The sequence below is a fragment of the Lepisma saccharinum genome, chromosome 11, assembly GCF_977018435.1.
Source record: "Lepisma saccharinum chromosome 11, izLepSacc3.1, whole genome shotgun sequence".
Taxonomy (NCBI): Eukaryota; Metazoa; Arthropoda; class Insecta; order Zygentoma; family Lepismatidae; genus Lepisma; species Lepisma saccharinum.
The window spans coordinates 26375195-26401057 of record NC_139239.1 but is presented as its reverse complement, the minus strand read 5'-3'; the positions used below and the strand labels follow the sequence as shown (position 1 = coordinate 26401057).

Here is a 25863-nt window from a genome sequence, read left to right as displayed (position 1 = left end):
GTAAGCGCCTACATTATAAAAACACTTACGAATTATACATAATTTATACTTGGAAGGAACACCAATTATGTTTAACATTGTAGTTAGTTGTTCGATAAATTCTCTAGCAGACTGTTTTGAAACATCTCCTCCAAAACGTGGCAATTGACTGAGTTCACTAACTCGTGAAAATCTATTGGAGCATGTATCAGACTGATTATAAGAATTCCATGTAGAATCATTATTCAGCCACATCGGGTTATAAGTACAGTTTGTTCTAGTACAAGGACTATGATTAACATTTAAGTCATCAGGAAACTGATCATGGATTAAGGAATGACATGTACTTTGACGTTGGCAACCACATACTGAAGTTTCAAGACCTGTGAAATTGTCTTTATTATCACAAGCAACATAAGTTCTAGAAGGTATGGAATTTCTGTTAGATGTAGAACAAATTTGCTTTGATGTGTCTGTAGCACATAAAGAATTAGGTGCATTATTTTCAGTATCACAAGTATGTACGTGCTTATTATCATACAGTAAAGAGTTGTTCAACGAAGAAAGACATGAATGGTTATTGAGTGAACATGTACAATAGATTTTGTCAACAGTAGGATTGCTATTACTAAATTCAGTATTATCTAAAACACAATGCCGCAATGCATATGTATTCTTGCCTTGTGAAGTGGAAGCTTTAGCAAATTTATTTCTACTTTTATTGTGAGCAGATTTGCCCTTGCACAATTTGGTTACATTTTCCTTTACAGAATTCACTTCAGCATCAGATGTATCATAGCCAGAAGAACCTGTATGAAATGTTTCGCATTTATTGTGTTCACTAAAAACAACGTGCTTTATTTTAGAATTTAATCTTGTATCAGTTTGGCATGCTATGTGCCTATGTTCATTAATAAGTGCATCAACATTACTTAGTTCTTTATCTGGTTGTAGAACGTCTCTAACCATACTAGTACAAATAACATCGCTTTGCTCTAAGTTAATGCATTTCTCATTTAAATCCTTAAGCATAGAATCAAATTCTTGCAACTTTACCTGCGTAGTATTCATATTTGTTTGTAGTGTACTTATAGAAGTTTCATGTTGGCACAACTGGTTTGATACGTGTTGTTTTAACTCATCATCATGATGGTCTAGTTTTGATTCAAGATCACTGACTTTCGAATTTAATAAAGTTACTTCATCATTTATACGTTCATTTAGTAACTTATTAGCTGATTTACAAGAATCAGAAACCTGCTGCAACTTATTTTCTACATGTTGGAGTCCTTCGTTCAGTTTTTCAGTACTTTGCTGCAACCTAACCAATTTTGTACCCCAAACTTCACAGTTTGTTTGTAAACTTTCGCGCAGCGTTTCAGCGTTCTGATCAAGTCTATCTTGTAACCTATTCTCCAAAGCTTCAGTGTTCTGAAGTAACCTATTCTCCAGAGCTTCAGTGTTCTGAAGTAACCTATTCTCCAGCGTTTCGGTATTCTGGAGCAACTTGCGTTGCAACCTATTCTCCAGAGCTTCAGTATTCTGAAGTAACCTATTTTCCAGAGCTTCAGTGTTCTGAAGTAACCTATTCTCCAGCGTTTCGGTATTCTGGAGCAACTTGTCTTGCAACCTATTCTCCAGCGTTTCAGTATTCTGGAGCAACTTGTCTTGCAACCTATTCTCCAGAGCTTCAGTATTCTGAAGTAACCTATTCTCATGTTGGGCCAAACTCAAGTGAAAAGCAGATAAAATTTGGTCAATATTGGGATTTACTGTATCCAAGTATGATTTTAGAGTGAATGGATTGAATTCTGGCTTGCATGCCTTACAGTAATAGTCTTCTTTCATAGAGCTGAATATTACCCAGTGAATAACTGTAAGACCCCTACAATTTACGTGTTCCCATTTCTTGCATGACGTGCATTCAATCATGCGAGTGTCAGAAAATCTGTCCTTACAACAGAGTAAATCCTCCATTTGCTTACCAGAATTGTCCTCTTCGTTGCTTACTTCAGCAACATCACTGAGATCCGGTTGAAGGCACACACTACTTCGAAGCACGTAAGGCACTTCTCTTTTCTTCATTGTAGCATTATCAGTTCAGTTCTTATCAACTTACAATTTTCGAATCCTGGCTCTAGGTCGCCAATTTATTGCAACTGTCCCCGGTGTGGAGCAGTTTGTTGTTGCAATATTTTAAATAAAAATAACTTTTCAAATGTTACTTAACAAAATTAGTATATTAACCAATTTCTACAGTCACTATAGTAACGAATAACAAACAAAATAACATCAAAATTGAACAGAGTAGCACAACAGAATTTTCTTCATTCTTTTCAGATTATGCTCACAACTAAATAACAAAATATGATTGTAAAATGTCTTTGAATTAAAGAACTGTTGCAAGCGGACGACGTCTACACATGAACAAACCAGTAAAACTCACAGGATGTAAACGTTGAGAAAATGAAAATCGCGATGCGCACTTTCCTATTATCATCTTTGCTTCCACCAATTGTATCATTCACAAAATAGAACGCTCGGATCATCTTCTAAGCACACTTTTTTGTATGTATTATTACAAATACATTTTGTAATTGATCGCCTAAAATCCATGCTTTAATATCTTCTAAACCCCCACTCAAAGAAATTTACGGAAAACACCCTCGTTGGACTTATTTTTTTTTAATATCTGTTCACTATTTTTAAGTATTCATTCGTGCAACCGCCAATATCAACAGATATTTTATACTTTCTCCAAGCAAGAGACCCACGCTTGACTGACCTAGGGATGTGGTCTCAGTCGAGAATTTTTCTGTTAATGTGTCTGCATAAGTGGCTCTGGAGCCCACCCAGCCTCATCAGTTGTTACCTAGAGGTAACATAAGTGCGACATAAGTGACCAGTGGTATTCGAAAATATGTGGTGCCCTATCGCTACACCGTGCAATTCACAGACGACCTTATTTTTAAACCACTCCCTTACTCCTTTTTTTACTCCCTTAAAAAGAAAAATGTGGTTTATCTACCAACAGTATTTTCTCCTTGCACTTCAGCTTGTTTCACTTTGCAAGACCTTCGCACGTGATACAAAGCTGAGATACAATGCCTTTTGACAACATTGTTCGTGTAAGCCGAAGACATTCTCTCACAAGCAGATGTTAGCTAATAAACTGTGAAAGAAATATTTTGATGTTAGTAATTCGATAATTGCAGGCTTTAGGTTTGTGAAGCTTCTAACTTATTAAATACAACATTAACTGTACTTTTTCTGCTGCCATAAGCAGGTCACGAGAATTACCTCCTAATGCTGTCTTAAGAGATATTGTAATGTATTCACGACAGGTTATGATTACGTCAAATTAACTGCAACCGCTATGGGAACAACACATTGAAATGTTTCCAGACAGTATGTAACGGATTATGCATCGTAAAGAGAGGATTAACTATCTCTGTGTGGCTACTGTTATATTTTTCACTCTAACTCGACAGTAATTGAATACCATTGCGAATAATTCGAAAGGAATGTGAATATTTTGCAACTTCTGGTCGTACGTAGGTCAGCTAATAAACGAAATAAAGTTTCCATGACGTGTCTACCACTTTTCCTTTTACTGGGCCAATGACGGGAATACACCGTCCCCACGTTCCCGCAGAAAATTCTCCCACTACTTTTAGACAATTCATTTTCCCCCTCATACATTTATAACGAAATACGTGTGTGTGTGATGAGCATTATTTAGAACAATTCTTAATTCAGAGCCATAGACAAACAACAGATGCAAATAAATCGATTAACACAAACGAAAAGGAGTTGCTTGACTGCTGGGCCATCTGCTATTAGCTTTGATCAAGTAGGTTCAATGTTTCCCCATCAGCCATCACCAAACAAACACATGTATCGAGGCAGTGAGCGAAATTATGTTCTTATCTTAAACTAATGAGAATTTGAAATGTACATGATTCTTACATGTCTATCAAGAATTATATATAAAGATTCACTCACCTTTTGCGACACAACGGTACATCAGCACTTCACATCGTTACTCATTTGATTAGAAACAGGAATGCATAAAGCTGACATTGGTACGACATTGACAATGTTTTCCATGACCCCTTATTCCTTGATAATATCGTGGAATGTATGAATAGATTTTGCACATTATACCTTATGTTCTTCGAGAAGACAAGTAAAAATCGCGATCACTTCCTTATCACAGATTATCCTTATCGACAGACTACGTACGGAACACAAAATGTATCATGGTTACGAATCACTCCCAAGTTTGCAGTTCAAGGAACATGATGGATTCAGTGATTTTGTTACGAAATAAACTGCAAAGGAATTGTCTAAATCTGGGTTCGAAATCGAACCTGTATGAATGCAATATTACGGAAATTTATGTCTTCTTCTTTTAAGCGTAACACACTAGGAATAACTTTAATTCTTTACAATTTGTTTCTCCCGGTCTACCTGTCAATTACCTTGCACATCGGAAGTAGTCCCATTTACGCACGCGCAGGTAGATGCTGCACAGCAACACGAAAATCACGCATGAATCTTCAGGAAATAAAAACCAAAGCATAGACACGTTTAAATTTGAATTAATTGCAGAGTGTTTATTATAAGCTCTGAACAGAGATTGAGAATATATTACGGAGTGTAAAATGCTTGAATATTTGTAATGTTCACACCATTAAAATGAAAAACACAATCATAGGCATGAATTATCCATGTTGATATGCGTTTATTTTCGGACTAGGAGGGGCGTGTGTTTAGTTTGGGTCGATATGTACATCACTCGATTAATAAAGATTTCACAACCCAATATACATATCTCATATTATCTCTTACTGATAGTTAACCCTTGTAACTAAAATTAACAATGTAAGGATGCAATGTTAATTGGAAATCAGTGTTTCCGTACGTATATATTTGTTTTACACCGCTGCAGCGCTGTTCAGACTTCTTGAGCTGAATGCAACGATGTGATGAGTGGGAGTGATTCAGAATTTCATCTAAAGGGCAAGTGTGTTTCTGACAAGTTCAAAATAATGATAAATTCCCTTGCTTATATGTATGATTGATTAGGTATGACACCAGAGATCCCAAGTTCACATCCTGAATTCGGTATGGCCCTTATCACCCCCATTGATTAACTAGACAGGTAGAGAAGCGACGCAAAATATCATTAGTAGAAAGTAAATTACCAGATGTTTCTATTCTTCGGTTCTCGTGTTTTTGTTCTTTATATCGCTTTATCCTCGCTTTCTTTATCGTTTAATCACTCTGCTTTATGTCCCCATTACTCCCCGTTTCTTTAATTTCATCTCCTTCTTTGTCTATCAGATAGACTCTATCTTATATTTTAGTATTGCCCTTTTCCCCGTCCGTCCTCCGTGGCGGAGTGGTTAGCGCAGCGCACTACGACGCAAGGGATCCCGGGTTCGAATCCCAACCTGGGCATGGGTGTTTGCGAGTGTCCCCTTGTGAATTTCATCATATCATCACTCATCGTCGCGATTAGCAAAAAACTGGCAGAAAAGCGACGCTAAATAACAAAAATCAAATAAAAGAATTACCCTTCCTTTCACACTATTCCCGCTCTTTCTCTCTTTGAACTTGTGTTTCATTCTATTTCTCCCTCTGCTATTCTATGTATTTCTCTCACATCCATCTACAGTATCTACTTCACTCATTTCTCTGTATTTCTTCACTTAACTCTCGTTTTCTTACGCTTCTGTTCTCTCTCTCTCTCTCACACACAGAACTTGAAATGTAAATTACTAGTTGGGGGAATGTTTACTCGAGACTTGGTAGCAGCTTCTATGGAATCACATGACAACAATGAGGTAACTTGGGGAGGATTAAAATTACACTGCATGGCGCAAAGACACACGACCTGCCAAGGCAAATGGGGGCGAGGGTAAACTTTGGGTAAATCCAGTGGCGAAGCGTCCTATGAGGCCAGGAGGCCGGGCCTACCCACACCATTACTCTTTTAAAGGTGTCTTTACTTATTTCTTCAAAACATATGTAATGCAATGCAAGAGTTTGGAATTTTCATTTATGATAATTACAAAAAAATTCTAACCCTGTCCAGTATACGAACTTTCCACGGAGTGAGGCACATTTGCTGGGCCTCTTCTTTTCACATTCTGTCGTACGGTCGTATATGCGGGAAGCCTAATCTTACGAGTACTGTACGTATGCTTGAAAATTACGGAGTACTGTAGTTCTGACTTGGTTTTCTGGTCAGAGTGCTGATGGTCTTGTCAATTCACCCAACATCGTAACGTAAACAGAAAGTCTAGAAAACTTATATTTGTAAAGCAAGTCTTCATACCAAATTATGTAAATTAAAATACTAGTTACGCCCTATATTTACAAAGTAGTTTTACTTTCACTGGAAATAGAATTATTTATTTTTATCGTGAACGGGGATTCTCTCGCTTGTTCCCTGCCTGTGAAAACTTGCCTCTGCTCACAACGCTACAAGGCAGCGGGGCTCGGAGCGCGAAGTTCGTGGCGGTAGAGCTTTGTTTGTGAGTCGTGTCGTGTGCAGTGATCAGATTTATGCAAGAAAGTGCTGGACTGAAATGCAAGAACAATTGAATTCTTAATTGAGTGAAGATGTAATTATCGGTAAGGTAAGACCCACTTTTGTTCTTTCATGTTTCCTTCTTATAACAACAATTTCTAAAATGTTTTCAACTCTATTTTCCTTTGCAAGTAGCAGTGGCAAGTGACAGCAAAATATGAAAAATTTGAAAGTTGTTGAAACGTTATTTAATGCGTTAACACTGTCGTCGAATAGATATTGCAAGCAGACATTTTTTTATGCAGCCGACACAAGCGAAGAGGTAGGCCGTTTCGTTTACCCTGAAGAGATAACAAGAGGAGAGGGGCTTTGAGAGTGCAATGCAAGGAAAGACATTTTTGGAGTTTAGGACAAAGAGTGCTATGGGATTATTCCGGTTCAAGTCTGGCGGAACAGGCCAGTGTTGTCGCATTGGATTGGCAGAAAAGTGCTAAATCGCGCCTAAAAATTGGGATTCTATTCTCTCAAGCAACTACATTTATTATATGCAACCTGTTTATATGTTACATAGTAACCTGTCACTCAGGGTCTGAGAAAATACAAACAAAAAACAATGAAATGAACAAAAATCTAGATCGATGACATCTGGTGGGCGGGAAGGAATAACGCCTAACAGACATAATTATCGTACTGATGGCCGGTAACAACGCTTTTGAAAATGTCCCCCACTGACAAGTAAAGAAGCGGCCTGGAGAGAAATTGAACCACTCTCCATGACATGACATACCCCCCCCCCTTTATTTTTTACAGATTCAAGCAACTATTGGAAATTATCGCACTTTTGTGCCTACCCTGCTAGCAACTCTACGCTTCGCCACTGGGTAAATCCCCAGCTAAGTTCGAACACTGGGCATACACACACACATACATTGTTAATTTCCTTTACCCCTTCTTAGGATTCCCTGTTTCTCCTCTCTGTTTCCCCCCCGATTAATTAGTCTCTCTCCGCTCTTCTATCTTGTCTATCTCTATCTCTCTATCTCCTCTCATATCACTCACTCATTTTCGTTCTTTATTGATTGATTTGTTTTACTTTACTTAGCTTTTCTGCCACTTTTGGCAAAAATGAGGATGAGTGATGAAATTGATGAAGGGACAAACACTGCATCCATGGCCATCCCGGGATTCAAACCCGGGACCGTTTTCGTTTTCCTTTTCACGTTGTCTCTATTTCCTGTCTCACTCCAACTCAGCTTCTCTCGCACCCCCCCTCCGCTTAGACACACATATTGTGTTCTATTTGGACAAACTTCATGGTCGTGATTAGCCCAAGCATATAGTACAGCGCTCTGAAAATAAAATAATACGAATACATATGGAAATACTCATTCCCATGGAACATTTCGCCAACCTCCGTGGCGGAGTGGTTGGTGTTATTTGGGTCGACTACCAGTAAGGGGAAGTGAAAAAATTATATTGCGAAATCATCGTTTAATACATTATTTCGATTTCAAGGCGATTGATTATCCTTCTGACTATGCAGCTTTACTTACGTAGTGCATATCAATTTTTCCGTAGAGACGTCTATTGGTGCCACCGCCAGCCCGTCTAGTTATGGATATGCAAAGAATTGTATGAACGATCCTATATATTCTGCTTAGAACTATTGTACTGTCTCAACCATTCTTTCTCTCTATCCTTAGCATTGTCCCTGGTTTCTTATTCTTTCTAATTCTATGTCGGTTATTTTATGGCAAATTTGATCTATTTGGAAGTGATGTGTGTCTGTCTACCTGTAAACAAGTCGTCTACATTCTACTTCTATACACTGTAGAGGACTATGTAATACATATGAACAATGCAGTGTTTTAAAAGAAACTGAGTTATAGTCACAGCTACTCATTTTAACTGGCAACAGTTACATCTGGAGTGGAAGACCGTTACGATCACTCAGCCACGAAGACTGGTCGTTTCTCGTTCTAAAATAAAACTCAGTGGCGACTCGTGGCTTTTTTTGAAGTGTAGGAAGAAGTTAAGGTAAACTGAGGAAGGTTTGAAAAATGCGTTCAATTACAGTCGCACAAATCGCTCGTACTATCCATTGCATTTAGAACGTTACCTGCAGCCCCACGCACAAGGTAGGGCAAGGGACCCCTGCCCCCTTGAACTATGATTTTTTAAAATGTGAACCTATAAAAAACAACGAAAATACATGACGATATTTCAGATTTTGCAAGAATTTCGATTTCGTCCCCTCTCCCTGTCGTGTGGATTGAGGATAATAAAAAGTGCTGCTTAAACTATGAAATTATGATAAATGCTTCTAAATTGTGCTAGGATTAATTATTAATTACTTTTTTCTGATAACTACAGTTTTAAGTTCAATTATGCATATATTTTTCGAGTTTTGAACTTGCGTTACTTATTATTCACTACACAAAATTGTGTAGAATGGCTCAACAAACGAGAACTTGAAACGGTTTGAGAAAATGGTTTGTTTACCGCTAACCTTCTATAGATTTACTGCCGTGAAATCTCCTCAGGAACAAAATCGACAGGATAAAGAAAAGATAGAGAATGATGGATCGTCGCATGGTTGTAAAAAGAATCGTGTCGCTGTGTGTGTATGCTCCCTTTTATTTGAAACAAGTCCGCTGGTGAAGTATAAATAAGATTTGAACGTAATTTTATTTCAATTTCCTGAAAACCTATTCCTTTGAATTCAATTTCCCTCTCCCAGGGACTCGCGTTTGCAGATTAAACTAGATTTGACCATTATGCCAAAAGCAGGATGCTAGGGGCCAACGAAGATCAAACTGTGCTACGTTTAGTACCATTTTGATGGGGTTGGAACCACTGATGTAAGAACCCCTCCATGGTTCCTCGCTGGATGCTTTAAAACCGCAACTTTTCCCCTGCCTCGTTTCCACTCCTCATCCATCTGTTTGTAGTGATACCAGCGAGGTTCCTCAGGCGGGGCAACAAAGCGTGTGTCCATCATCTTTTGGCTGCGGCTGGAAGGAGCGCCAGGAGTCAACTCTTGACAGTAGTTTACCTAGTCAATTGTACGTACATTGAGCTCATAATTTTATAACGCGCATTATTATTAAACTCCTAAAAAATAGAGAAATGGAAGCAAGTATAAATGAACTGTAGGAAGTTCCTCACTTCCTACATAGAGGAATCGCCCCTGGTTAAACTATCTGACCTTCTGACTAATGACATGCCTAGAAATTTCATAAGGCAAGAAGGTTGACCTAATCTCTTAAAGGGAAATGTAGATAGTTAAATAAGACACAATTTCTCCTCACTCCATAAGATTTGTTTGGAATTTCCACCAGTAAATTTTGTTAGCCTTCCTTTTTTAAAAAAAAATCAAAATATTGAATTTAATTCAAGAATACTTCGAAACGGGCCGTTGGGCGTTTAAAGAAAATGCCACCGTTCCTCTGGAATTCAGAAGAGATTAAGTGCATGAATATGAGATTCCCCATTCATAGATAGCAATCAGGCCTTGGTCAGTTACTGATTTCTACCAGTTAGAGAAGGAAGACATCAATGCGATTTATCTTTTCAGATCCAGGGACAATTGACGCATCAGTCAACAAGGACGATAAAGAGGCAATAGGTATTTATGCATTATCCACTTCGATAATCACATGAAATAACTAACCATTAATAACTTCCGCTTCTGTTTCTTCTCTTTTTACCATTTATGCCATTAGAAGAGGTCGAAACTATTCCTGGCACAGATACGGCTATTTTTCCATAATAGTTGAGCAATTGTTCCTGATATCTAAACATGCAAAATGTTAATATACTGCTCTAGTGTTCTTAATATACAGTTATTTACAGAGTTGGGTATGTTACTCAGAAAGAGTAACGTATGCCAGTTACTGCTACTTTGCTTCCAAAGGTAACATGTTATCCTTACTTTGACATACAGTAAACACGTTTCTGTTTAGATTGAGTTTAAGTCCACTTTATGTACAGGTAGGCTAATCAGGACTGGACCTACAGTTTAAAATGGAATCTGAACCACTATATGCCTCCACCGGTATTGAACCTGGGACCCCTCGATGGTACTGCGTCATCTGGGAGGCATGCACAATTTTAAAAACCCAACAAAGTATGTTTCATTATGACAAATAAATCCTCAAGTTCTGAAGTTATAAAGACAGTGCAAAGAAAGTAATGCAAAGTAATATTTCACAATTGCTCATGGAATTTTAGTAAAAGTATGAAAAAGTTAATTGTCGATTGATTTGGTTTATTTTACTTCCCTTTTCTGCCAGTTTTGGCTAATTGCGAAGATGAAGATGAGTTACATTATGAAATTGATGAAGGGATATTCACAAACAAAACCCATTCGAACCCAGAACCACTGGCATCGTACATAGCATGCTTTGCTAACCACTCTGCCACAGAAGTCAGCAACTTGTTACTTGTGGTATGTTACTCCACAACTTAACATTTTTACATTGTATGCATAAAACAGTATGATGATGTCTGATTGTAATGAGAGCTATGCAAATATTTTATTAAAATAATACTTTGCATCTATTTCTAAAATCCTGTGTGGAGTTCACCTAGCTAAAGATAATTTGGCAATGAAAATCCAGACTAGGAAGATTGGTAAAAGCTACCTCTTCTTTAGGGTCAATTTTCACAGATCACATCTATATAAGAATGGAATTACTTGAAAACACAACAGCAAGAATGGACAGAATAAACCACTTTTTAATATTGTGTTTTAGCCTATCAGTGTTTGTTCAAATCAAATATTCCAAATCTTTAGCTAATTTTCCATATCTTCCATTCCAATGAGTGTAGAACAAACTCACCATGTTTAGGATACTTGTTCAGTTGTTTTTTTTTTAAAAAAATAAAAGAACCTTCTTACACAAAATATGTTTTCGACAGTGTGTCATAATATTTGAAAAGTGGAAAAATTTCAAAAACAATTTTGTGATACATGTTGTCAAGAGTGGAAATATACTGATTCTGGATATTAAATTTTATACAAATCGAAAAGGTTAAATGCTATGATACTTTAATTTTGCTTCTCTCGGTTCAGTCAGCGAAGACCAAGTGAAAATATCTCCTGTTTTGAAGAACTATTCCTTTAACATGAAAATTTGTTACCAGAAAATGTTTTACATGTGCACAACATTTGTGGTAACAAATGTATATACAGGATTAACATTTTAATTTGTTTTTAGCAAAACATTATTTTGTTGATTACTATTAAAATTGGTGAGAAATTTCAGTAACTTCTTTTGAAGTATAGGATTTTACATACAGTATGACCCCAAGGGTTAACAAATTTGCAACCAGAGGGGGAGAATTCCTCCTCACCCTGAAGTGCTGGTTGCAGGACTGTCCCTTGACTCGGCATCCAATTGTCAGCCATTACTGCCAGGTGGTGCACCCTGAATGTCAATATTACATCTACAAACTGCATCTTTCAGTTCTGTTATTTGTCAGAGGAGTAGGCAGCCCCAACTAGTTTTGACTTATAACTTGTTAATGGCATGTTTCCAGACCGGGATTTCTTATCTCATATTGGTACTTGGGTCAGTCTCCATCCACCCTGACAGTTTGATGAAGTTCACAGAAACATCCTGTGTAAGTGGAGGCCTCCTGTATATATTTTTAATTACGTACGACTTTTATGAAAAGTTACATCAGATCTTTAATTTTTCATTTATATTATTATTACTACATTGCAAATATGTAATTTTTCTCTCTTTCTGTAAAGGTTCCATTGCAGATAAGCTCATATGATGCAACCCCCCAAGCCCCCCCCCCCTAAAATCCAGACCTGATTAACAGTTACAGTCACTCAAAACAAGGAAGGGTTGCTTGTAACAGCAATACAGGCAACTGATGATATGTCGGAAGGAAGACAGAAAGTAATTAAAAATGAGTAAATAATTTAATTCTGGCCTGATCCTCCTGATGGCATTCTGTGTTCAATCTCTACCACATGTTTACTGCGTCAGTTACATGGCTCACCATATCTTTCTTTACTCCACTTTTATCTTGTGTAGATGGTGCTCGAAGTGGAAATTCCTAGATGAGGGATGCTTGGTCGATATGCAAAATATCTTAGTTGGGGCAATGCTTTATGAAAATTTTCTCAACTGGAGAATAGCATCTCCCCATGCTCCCACTTTGAGCACTGGGCATGGATAATTTTTCTACTGATGCTTCAATGGAGACTCTGTCGTCTTAGACTTCTGGTAATGGTGTCTGTCTCTTGTAGTAGCCAATGTTGTAGGTTCTAAACCTGCAAAAGTACATTAACTAAATTTCTATTAATGAACATCTATATGCACCACATTTAACATTACACAAATAACATCTATGTATCATGGACTTAGAAGACTCTGACTTGGCATTACATTAACCAACTCTTCATTCACAGGAAACTGCATGTAATATTACTGGTTATGTGACGTTTGAGTTAAGATCAACTTTTACATAGATGGTGGAATGAGTTAGTTCTAAGCATGAGCTTCAGAAAGGGGGTGAGGGTGAGGGGGGTGGAAGAGAATCAACATTCTCTCCGGAAAGTTAATTGATTGATTTGGTTCATTTTTCTTAGCTTTTCTGCCATCTTAGCTAATCGCAAGGATGAGGATGAGTGATGATATGATGGAAGGGAAGGGATACTCACAAAGAACACTCATGCACTTGTCTGGAGATTCAAACTCAGGACCCTGGTGTGAATTATATATTTCACACATAATTTCATTAAGTCACAGTGTTTTGTATTAATTATTAAAAATAATTGTCACAAGATGATTATAATTTTAAATTCAAGTTGTATTTGGGGAGGGAGCAGCACTTCTTTGACAAAAAATATCTTATCCTTGACCCTCTGTGAAAAAATTCTGCAAACATCATGGTTCTATGTAGAATCAGAGTTATGGAAATATGAGTCAATTCAGGGATCAGACTAGGAAACTGATAAAATATCAACTTTAATAAGAGCAAGATGTTGCAAATTGATGCAAAAATGTTAAGGCAGTCAAGTCACCTATATTATACTATTAAATGACATACATAAAATATATATTTTGCTGAAATTGAACTTTCCTATCCAGTTCTCTTTGTTTGTTGAGTTGTGCCCTCCTCTCTCTGGCCCCATCTCTTGTCAAAATATTGAAGCTTGTGGTTTCAACACAGATTTTTCACCAAATATTTTCAAGGCAGAATTTTAACAGAATTCAGTATCATTTTTATAAGTTTGTAAATTTACACATTGCACATGAGGCTTGTGAATTGCATATGGAGTTATGACTCCCGGCATATTAGTTCTTCATTAATTACTCTTAAGGCACTTTCTCTCATGTGAAATATGTAGTGATTGTGAGATGAAATGTTGAGAAACTTACTCAGGCTAAAGAAGATTTATGTTCAGATATGAAAGTTGGATTGCATAACAATTATTTGTCACTGCACAAATATATATCAATGATAATACAGTATCAAGTGTAGGTTTACATGATGTTAATACATTTACGCAACTTATAGTAAAAGTGCACATGATTTAGTACAGGAGATTGAGTTTCGGTCTAATGTGAGATGCATATCTAGTGCTTTTTTACATTTTTATATACCGTTTTCTAAAGTAGAATCAGACACACAAATTCTAATTAATAATATTAAAATTAATTAGGAATGAATTGTATTTTTTGTTATTTTACGTTGCTTTTCTTCCTCTTTTGCCTAATTGCTATGATGAGGATGAGTGATGATTAGATGAAGTTGATGCTCAGGCTGTGACTTGAACCCAGGAACTTCAATGGCAAGATTAAAAGCCAACCACTTGGCCACAGAGCTGGTGTTTAGGAATGAAAAAAATTGCAATAAAGAATTACATAAATATTTCAACAAAATTTAATTTCGAGTTATGATTGTATTTTTTTTTTCAATTACAGGTCAGAGCCCAGTATTACTTTCTCCAGGAATTCACAGTTTTCCCTTCAAGTTGGGACTTCCGCTAGGTCTCCCATCCACTTTCCTTGGTAAACATGGATGGGTGCAGTACTACTGTAAAGCAGCACTCCGAGAACCAAATGGACTTACACACAAAAATCAACAGGTTTTCATAGTCATGAACCCAATAGACCTCAACCTGGAACCTCCAATTCTTGCAGTAAGCCCACTATCATTTATAACTAATAAAACATAATAAGAACTCTTAATTAATAGACTGTGTAATGGCAACTTAGATTCAGAGTTGGGTACGTTACTCAGAAAAGTAACATGACATTTTCCATTATTTTGCTTTGAAAAGTGATACGTTACCGTTACTAAGGAAGTCACATTACAATTACTCATGTAATTTGGTAACATGTTATTAACACAAGCCCAAAAAAATGTAATGCATTACTTACACAACCCATGCTACTTGCATTATGTTATTCCTAACTCTCTTAGTGTCGTTAACAAATAAATAAATAAACATTTTTAGTAATATACTGAAGGAAGTTTCTTCTTTTCCAAGTACTACTCACAAAGATCAGTGAAACAGCTAACATTTTGTGGCTAAACAGACAAATCCTAAACCTTACTATTGCAGTAATTAGCATTCTCGTAGATCTGATTTCATTTGCTTTTCATTCATTTTTTATTTACATGTTGAAATTAAATATCATGAGACATATTGGTGCAAATTCAGCAGTTTTAGAGGCTTGATATGCGTGCACTTGCAAAGTAAAAAGTAAAGTGCTCCCCTGTGCATAGCACCACGCCATGAAGGCGTATAGGGGGTGTGGGGGTAACGCCCCACACTTTCTTGATCCGGTCATGATTGGGGGTGATGTGATCAGCATCACGCCCCTGACCGCCTTTACCCCCCAGGGTTTCCCCCAGGTACCCATGTTATTCGACGCTGGGTGGGCGCCGGGGCCGCTTCCAACCTTAGAAAAGTTCCCGGATTTGAACCGGCCGGGGATCGAACCCGGGACCTTGAGCATGGTACTTGCTGAAGTCAAAATGAATACATCCTTTAATCTATTTAACATAGATTTGTAAGACAATTATGCATTGGAATTCAACCCAATGACATTGCATATTTTTACAGTGGTACATATTTACCTTGAATCATCATAATTACTATATTCCCAATCCTTATAAAATTTAACCTACACTCACTAGGGCTAGTGTTTGTTAAAATAGAAATCGTCATAGTTCAGTAATATTATGGCAATATCCTTAATGATAGATAAATGCTTATCACTCAAATCAGATTTATGATTATGCATGATGTAGATTAAACAATAAACCAGATAACAGCGTAGTAGTAACATTCTCGCGTTGTAATAAAGGGGTCCATAGGTTCAATACCTGGTGGAGGCACATTGCATAGTGCTTTGGATCTCATTATAAACTGTAGGACTAGTCTCGATTAGCCTATCTATGCATAAAGTGGACTTAAAACAAAAATTCAAAATTTAAATAAACCAGTTAATTTTGAGACACCATGTGTATTTTCGGTCATATTCATTTACAATACTTGAGCATTATGTGTGTACATTCAGTAATATTTATTTTAAAAAATATTCTCAAATTATAATAAACTTCCATTATCCATACTTGCTGATTCATTTTGACCACAGATATTGATTTACTATGTATGTGACGCTGAATTTTAAATACATCTGTTTCTATTTTTTTTATCTTAAATTTCAGCAACCCTTCCATTGTGAAATCGAACATAAACTAGGAATAACGTGCGTTTCATCTGGCCCTGTATCTTGTCGTGTCTCCCTTGACAGAGGAGGTTATGTTCCAGGTGAAACAATCAGCATATGGGCCAGTGTGCAAAACAAAAGCAGAGTCACTATTAAAATGACGAAAGCAGCACTTACTGAGGTATGAATGTTATTTACAAAATCAAACCAGTTAAAATATTATGTCCGTACCATTTGTGTGTACATTGCTTCCAACATCTCTTTAGATTTATAATTGTTTTCATGGAAAGTACGTCACCTAGGAATTCCACATTCATACCCTTCTTAATGGCAGGTTGTTTAATGTCTGCACCACAAATAGAAGAGAAACACAGGATTTTTATCTGCATATATTTATTAACAGTTCAGGCAAAGACGTGTGCTCTCATTGAAAATTGACATTTTTGGCAAATATAGAGGTTGTGGTTAAATTCTTATCAAAACATTCCCAAGTTGTACCAGTTTACCATTTGGAATGGAAAACAGTCTAAAGAGTAGGCAAAGTGTAAATTAATATTAAGCTGAATGAATGAATGAGTTTATTTTACGCCACTCTTCTGCAAATTTTGGCTAATCACGACAATGGAGATGAATGGGTGATGTGATGAAAGGACAATCACAAACACACAAGGACAGCAAACAACATGAACCTCATTATACTGGCCATGAGTCCACATGCCAGAGCCTCGTTAGTCTGCAAAATACAGTCCAGGATGTGCTATGTGAATGAGGTTGACATTTAGGTGTCTTCGTAAAGGGCCACCCCTTGTGCCCCTAGCATTTAGTCGAGCTGCCTCTTATTATCATAACCAGAGGCGTGGCGTGCATGTAGCCGGTGTTACCGCAGGTAACAGCAAAATGTCAAGAATTAAAACATTGTTTCAATAAAATGACATCATTGTTAAATACGTTGCCGTCGAGTCGATATTGCCTAGGACATTTCTTCTGCAGTCGACAGAAGAGAAGAGGGAGGCCGTTCCGCTACCCTGAAGAGGCAACAAGGGAGAAGAGGGCACCAATGCAAGGAAAGAGTGGGGAAGGACTTTGGGGTTATTCATATGCCTGTTAAGGGGCCCTGTTGCCGTTCATAACTACCGGATCAGCTAGTGTTGTCACATCGGATTGGCAAAAAAAGAGCTAAATCCCACCTAAAATAGGAATACCATTTCTGTGAAGCAACTAGAGGTAGACTGCAGGGCCAAGGCTACCTACAACTGAGACCAGTTAGGTAATAGACGAAAATATAGTTCCATGGTGTGATTCGTGATTTGGAAAAACCTTGCTCCAAAATACTAAGTTGGCAACAGTAGTACGTACAAATGAACAAATCTCGAAGACACGTTTTCTTTACCGGGGGGGATAACATCTAGCAGGCATAATTGTCGTACTGATAGCCGGTAACACTTTTGAAAAAGTCACACCATACCACTGCTCATAACAGTACATTTTCAAGGCATTCACAAGATAATCAACTGATAGTTCACGAGTTCGGACATGAACTATAGTTTCCTGCAATTCATGAAAGCTTGTTGGTATCTGTATATTCCACACAATGCCAACAGTTCTCTACAGCATTCAGGTCTGAATTATTTGGTTGATTTACAATTTCAAGGATGGTGCACTTTCCTTGAATGTCATACACGTTTAGATGACTTCATATTAAGTGAAACATTTTTTGTTTTATGCTGACTATGTTTCAGCTTTCCCACAAAGCTACCATTCATCCAAAATAACTTTAATTGGAATGGTCCAATATGAAATTCTGGTTGATGCCAATGAAGTATCTGATGTGATATAAAATTTCAACTTTCATTGATGTTATTAAATGTATGTCACAAGATGACTGCAATGCATATTTTAGACATTTACTTTTAGGATTTTAATTTATAATATTTATTTGTCCGGCTAAATTCGTGCCAGCTGCATAAAAATGGCAGAAAATTGTACTAAATTATAAGATATAAACATATATACCGGTGGTTCAGTAAAATTATCGGTAATGCTACCAGTAGAGTACCAATTGACCTGTCCCATCCCTAATTTCTAATGTTAAATTTGGCCTGATATGTCTATTTTGACTTTTGTATTTTTGTGAAACGCAGTATGTACCACGAATACAATATACTCAATTGATGCAAAGAAAATAAAATTCTGTAGAGTGCTCTTTACTTACCTTTCTCACTACATTCTTCAGAACAGAACTGGATTAGAATCCAATCTATTGTGAGTTAACATCACTCTGATGTGTGTCAGCTTTCAGACATTTGTGATATCCAGACGTCATCACATAGTCATTAACAACAACTTTAACATTTACTGCCAAAAAATTATCCATGAAACATGACTAGATTACACACGAACTAGAGCATTAAAAACCCTGACGTAACACATTTCGTATATACAGCAAGGAACAATCCTAACAATAAATATAAATTGTTTAGTAGCTTATGCAGTTTATGTAATCTGAACACACACTCAACTTGCTCAGACACTTGAGAGGGTAAATGAGTGTCATATGTACACAATAGGCTTTTTCTGACAAATTCTTCCTCTCAGGATGCAAACAATACTAGTATATCAGCAGACGTGTTTGAGTGACATCACTTAAGAGAAAAAAAGTTATACAATACCATACCACTTCCCAAAATATCACATACACATACATCCAGACCAAATTCCTTAAACCAAAGATATTTTTAAATAACTGTCACAAGTAAGTAAAAACACTTGCTTGAATGTTTGCATAACCACTGCAAGTAATTTTATGTATAAGAGAAGTTCTTGTTATTACAAATGATTGCCCTTTACTTCCTCTTTGGTCAAAAGTTTTGGATCTTTTCTCAGAAAACTCCACGAATTAAAACATTAAAAAGGCTAAATGAAGAAGGATTTGAAAAAAAAAGTAGCAACATGCTCAACGTAAAACCTGGTTGACTAGGGTGTCCTGCTTTGTACTGTAGACACCATTGACAGGGCATCCTATATGGTCAGCCAGATTTTTACCTTCAGCACATTTCTGCTTTTCCTTTCTTTTTTAATGTTCTTTGTTTAGCTTTTTTATAAACATTTCTTAACATTTTAATTTCTTGAATTATCAAAACATTGAACCGAAAAAGTACAGGCCAGCCTCATTACTTTGCTAGTTATGAATGCAGCAACGTACATATACTTTTTCCTTTCAGACAATCCAGTACATGGCAAGAAGTAAAGTCATTCAAACAGAGACTAGAGAATTAGCATCACTGAACCATGGAAAAATACGACCAGGTGAAACTGATGAATGGAAGAATGAACAATTGTATGTTCCACCTCTTCCTCCGACAAATTTGAGAGGCTGTCACCTAATTCGCATTCAATATGATGTATTTGTAAGTATCACTACATTGGTATACATTTTTACTAAATTATTATTTGTAGGGTGGTATCAGAAAGTATCGGTTGGAATTTATTCAGGTACCAGCTGATACTATTCTGGAGTTTCAGAATTTCTGAGGAGTCTTTAAAATGGCACTTGACCCTTTCGCAGAATGCAAAATTCAAAATTTTAACACTTTGCAGACTGGCCTGTAAATACTGTGTTTTTCCCAGGAGACTGGTTCTTTTCTTTGTTTTTCAGAAAATCATAGAAAATATGTTGCCAAATGTGTTACTATTTTTTTTCGAAACCTACAAGACGTCTGCTTTTCACAGATATATATGTTACATATCATGTACATTTTCTCACACATGTGAATGTTTTTCCATAACATTTTTTGAAAGAAAAAATAAACATTGTAATAAAAGTTATTGAACACATATTTTCAATACATAATTAATGAAAAGTAACCCAAAAACCTCTCCTTTGGATCTAAATCATCACTAACTGCAAAATCAGAATCAGAAACAATGAGCTATGCCTGCTGCCCATCTTATTGGGGAGCTACGAATGAGTAGTGTGACCTGCTCTCCACTGTGCTGACCACACATCACTCTGTAACTGGTTGGATGATCCCTCATCCCCCTGGTGGGAGTGAGGCTGGTAGTCGGTAGGTAGGCACTGGCCCTCATGGGCTATTATGCCATAGGTAGAAGCACACGTTTTTGGTAAATAAAAAAGCAATATTTCGGTACAAAACAGTGTTAAAAAGCGGTAAATGAAATGAAATTTCGCTGTTATAGCGGTGAAAAGCAGCATATAAAATGACATTTTGGTTTTGAAAATGTGAATATAATCTCAAATTTGATTTAAAAACTGCACTATTACACAAAATAAACATATCCCTTCTAATAGCACATTAAATCATTACCAGAATATTAAGTTTATTCCTGTATAAAGGAGTCCATTTTTGCTTCTCAAATATTTACAGCAGAATTAATGAATTTTCCGTGAATTGCATAACTCACAGGATACTTCAGACTTCAGAAAGTGTTGTATCAGTATATAAACGGTACATTTCATGTTTAAGAATCTATTTTGCAGTTCATTTCGCATCATTTCGTGACAAAACAGAGTAGGAAAATGCACCTCATACCTTTCAGAGACATGAAAAATTAACATTAGAAAATGTTATTTCACATTTCGTGTTTTCATCAAAAACGAAATATGCATGCCTCTAGCCATAGGTTATTAGTTGTACAACAGGTGTTGCCTGTTGCTTGTCTAGAATGTATTCATTATTTTGCACCAGTATTGTTTGTTTATTTATTTATAATTCCTCCAGTACAGAAGCAACTAAAGTTCAAATCACAAACCCTGAGACCTTCTGTAAACAAAACCACATGCATGCAGAAAGTATTGCAAACTCATAGAAGTAAAATAATGCACACGAAAATCCAGCGTTGTTACAGGATTCATGACGTAAGGTAAAACAATGGCAAATTTGTAGTATGGGATACGCTGCCACAAATGATGTCTCACTTTAAACCCAATGCTCTTTCTTTTTTTACTTATTGCTTCACCTTTATGGTTAACTCTTCGCACCAGTAATCATTTCCCATAAATTTGGCTTCTTTCTTGCATGTGAATTGAATATATTTACTTGCATTTTTTAGACAAAATTATATAACATGGTAATGTACATTTCTAAGGATGATACAGATAGGAGTGCATTTGAAATTTGTTTGTAGATTTTATGTAAATTGTATCTTATGTAAATAAAATATATAATTGGCATAAACAGCCATATGCATTGCTGTAAGTCCAATAAATATATTGATGATGATGATCAAAACAAGACAAAGAAAGTTTGTACATTTATTGCGGTTGGAAACTTTGACAAGCATCATAATAACGATTTTTGTTCCGCCAAATATAGTGCACTTCATAAAATAACTTGGTGACATGGCAAGGCAAGATAAGTGTGAACATTTTGTAGTAATATGCATTGTAACTTTCAATGAGCCTAGAGATTTGTGTACATAATGATATTTTATAACATTGGTTATTTTCTAAAAATAATCATGTGAACAGCAAGGAAGTAGTGCAACTTAGTAATATTGCCTGACTTATCCTTAGAAAAATAACATGCAGATTTCTATGCGTGCGGGAAGGTCTCCGAGCTTGTTTTCAAAACAGTAAGGACACCTTTGAAAATGGGTGAGAAACACATTCTACTCAATATTTATGCAACGTTCTGTCAGTGGTATCCTGAGAAACCAGTAAATGAAGTGGTTAAGTTGGTATCCCAGTGCAGTGTTGTGTCAGTGTCTGCAGTTTAAGGGTTATGAAAGAGAGAATGACCAGGAGAGTAACAATGTATGCGGCTGCATATTCGTCTGATGTTTTGAGAGCGGGTTCTCACATTCAGAGGTTCTTATATAAAATGAATAGGTGCGGCGAACTATGAGTGTAACAGCAGATGATTACGGTCATGAATCAGCTGACGCGCAGTGATACATGGAATCGGTGAGACCGTTTGTTTACAGAAGGTCTCAGGGTTGGTGATTTATACTTTAGAGTGCTGCAATGAGTGTTTTTCACTCGATCGGCAAATAGTTTGCACGGACAACGCTAGATATCATACGGAATTGACAGCTTTTTAGCTCGAGCGAAGGAGCGGTATACGTTCGGAGTCCAGTAGTACACGTATAACCGTAATTTTTCTGTGGTAGTTGACCCTCAAATATGGATCGTGAAGTGAAATATGCAGTGAAATTGAAGCTTAAGCAAACACTCATCTCCTCCACTTTAAAATGTATTTTAGTCTCTCTTATTGATACATAGTGATATAAAAAAGGTAAAGGTAAAGTGCTCCCCTGTACATAGCACCACCCCATGAAGGCGTATAGGGGGTGTGGGGGTAACGCCCCACACTTTCTTGATCCGGTCGTGAGTGGGGGTGATGTGATCAGCAACATGCCCCTGACCACCTTTACCCACCAGGGTTTCCCCCAGGTACCCATGTTATTCGACGCTGGGTGGGCACTGGGGCCGCTTCCATCGTTAGAAAAGTTCCCTGATTTGAACCAGCCGGGAATCGAACCCGGGACCTTTAGCATGGTAGTCAGACGCGTTACCGTTCATATATGAAAATGAATAGATGATTATGAGCTGAAACTACCAGGGCAAATTTTTACATATATACGAGGGTCACTATTTATATTTTGAGCCTAACAATGAAAAAACAGGAATTTTGCATTGAAAACTGCTTTATTGTTTTTCGAAGTATTCTCCTTTATGGTCAATACACTTTTGTATTCGTTCGAACCATTTGTCAAAGCAGTTTTTCCAATCTTCTTGAGACACCTCCATAATATGGTTTTTGAACGCATCAACAGCTTCTTCCGCCGATGAAAATTGTTGTCCACGCAATTTATTCTTGACATTCGGGAACAAGAAGAAGTCATTGAGTGCCAAATCAGGACTGTATGGCGGATGACCCATCAATTCGATTTTTTGACTGTTCATAAAGTTGGTTGTTAGACGAGATGTGTGACAGCTGGCATTGTCTTGATGAAGAATGATCCGACGGCGTTTGTTTGTTTTCCGTATTTGACCGAAGACCTCTGGCAAACAAATTGTTGTGTACCATTCAGAGTTGACCTTTCTACGTTCCTCTAAAGGCACAGTTGCCACATGACCAGTTTTCCCGAAAAAACAGACGACCATTTGTTTCGATGTGCTTCGAGCGCGAACAACTTTTGTTGGATTGGGTTCATCTTGAAACACCCATACAGTCGACTGCTGTTTACGTTCCGGCTCATATGCATATATTCATGATTCGTCACCTGTTACAATCTTATATATGTCTTTTGAAGCACCACGATTGTATTTATTGAGCATTTGTTTGCACCAATTGACGCAAGCGTCTTTTTGAGTTTTTGTCAAATTGTGTGGGATCCAACGAGAACATACCTATCTCACAGCTAAATGATCATGTAATATTTTATATATGCTGGTGGAACTAATGCCTATGGTTGCCTCAATCTCACAGTATCACATGACGATCTTGCAGTATTAGGTTTTGCACAGCATCAATGTTTTCTTGACCAACAACTGATTTTGGACGACCTTCGCGAATCTCGTCGGTGAGCGAATGGTGGCCACGATTAAATTCGTTATACCAGCGTTTCACAGTGGCAAAGGATGGGGCTTCATCGCCAAATGTGGAAGTAAGTTGATCGATGCACTCTTGTCTTGATAATCCACGTCGAAAATCGTAAAAAATCATCGCACGAAAATGTTCACGAGTTAATTCCATTTTATTGTTGTCGCGCAATCTCCAAGGCAACATAAACAGCACAAATTAAGCTATTGACAAAACATTTGAAGTACGTTATGGTCAATAATGCCAGACGATTCCGTGCAAACGTCAAATAGCACCTAACTTCAATCAGTGTTGCCAAGGCTCAAAATATAAATAGTGACCCTCGTATGTCGACAATTATTGTCACATTGAAATGATATTTGATTTTATACATTCGAGTATAGCACGCTCAAGCGTGGGGGACTTGATCGAACGAAAGTGGTGCCATACACAGTGGCGAAGCGTCCTATGAGGCCAGGAGGCCGGGCCTACCCACGCCATTACTCTTTTAAAGTTGTATTTACTTATTTCGTCAAAACACATGTAATGCAATGGAAAAGTTTGGAATTTTCATTTATGATAATTACAAAAAAATTCTAACCCTGTTCAGTATAAGAACTTTGCACGGAGTGAAGCACATTTGCTGGGGCCTCTTCTCTTCACATTCTGTCGTACGGTCGCATATGCGGGAAGCCTAATCTTACGAGTACTGTACGTATGCTTATAACGTGCTCCTGAGGCCGGCCTCGCAGTGTTACCCACTAGGACGAACAGAATGTCAGCAACGCTGCATTTCCGCCAGGGTTGGAAATTTGTGGTGTACCAGCATTTTATATAAACATTAGCCTGTGTTCGTGCAGAGAGATTTCTATTTCATTGTACATTCTCCATATTTTGTACGAAACTTAGGTTTTCCTTCCTTTCATCAACGAGAGTAATTGAAATTGAAAATTACGGAGTACTGTAGTTCCGACTTCGTTTTCTGGTCAGAGTGCTGATGGTCTTGTCGATTCACCCAACACCGTAGCGTAAACGGAAAGTCTAAAGAACTTATATTTGTAAAGTAAGTCTTCATACCAAATTAGGTAAATTAAAATGCTAGCTACGCCTTATATTTACAAAGTAGTTTTCCTTTCACTGGAAATATAATAATTTATTTTTATCGTGAACGGGGATTCCCCTCGCTTGTTCCCTCTCTGTGAAAACTTGCCTCCTGCTCAGGACGCTACAAGGTAGCGTGGCTCGGAGCACGAGCTTCGTGCCGGTAGAGCTTTGTTTGTGATTCGTGTCGTGTGCAGTGATGAGATTTATGCAAGAAAGTGCTGGACTAAAATGCAAGAACAATTGAGTTCTTAATTGAGTGAAGATGTAATCATCGGTAAGGTAGGACCCAATTTTGGTCTTTCATATTTCCTTCTTCTAAAATGTTTTCAACTCTATTTTCCTTTGCGAGTAGCAGTGGCAAGTGACAGCAAAATTTAAAAAAAAAATTCAAAGTTGTTGAAACGTTATTTAATGCGTTAACACTGTCGTCGAATAGATATTGCAAGCAGACATTTTTTTATGCAGCCGACACAAGCGAAGAGGTAGGCAGTTTCGTTTACCCTGAAGGGATAACAAGAGAAGAGGGTGGTCAATGAGAGTACAATGTAAGGGAAGACTTTTTTGGGTTTAGGACAAAGAGTGTTATTGCGGAGGCCATGTCTGTTTCAGGTCTGGCGGAACAGGCCAGTGTTGTCACTTTGGATTGGCAGAAAAGAGCTGAATTGCGCCTAAAAATTGGGATTCTATTCTCCCAAGCATCTACATTTATTATTACCTGTTTATATGTTACATAGTAGCCTGTCGTGTTGCCGGGTCCCAAACAAGGATCCTATGTTCTATTATCACGTAAAGGTGTCTACTAACACAAGGGGTAGAACAAACTAGGATGCGAAGTATACACACTGAATGAGAGAGGTCACCTTTACTTATGTTTTTTTTCTTGAAAGCCCCATAGTGTTCATCCTAACACGTTACGAAGCCAGGTGACCTAATTGTGGCCATGTCAATGTTTCCTGATCATCTTTAATTCATTCTCCATACATTCTCA

General features: G+C 37.3%; 1 protein-coding gene across 2 annotated transcripts in view; it reads left to right on the top strand.

Annotated features, from left to right (window-relative positions):
- Positions 1-25863, top strand: part of Vdup1 (arrestin family protein Vdup1) — a 108500-nt gene that overhangs the window by 80998 nt on the left and 1639 nt on the right. The window contains exons 3-6 of one of the 2 annotated variants that reach the window (XM_083130843.1): positions 10098-10148; positions 14470-14687; positions 16226-16408; positions 19449-19634. In XM_083130843.1, coding sequence (XP_082986969.1) covers positions 10098-10148; positions 14470-14687; positions 16226-16408; positions 19449-19634 — 638 coding nt within the window. The remainder of the gene's footprint in view (positions 1-10097; positions 10149-14469; positions 14688-16225; positions 16409-19448; positions 19635-25863) is intronic. The other variant, XM_083130844.1, reaches the window with a different exon arrangement.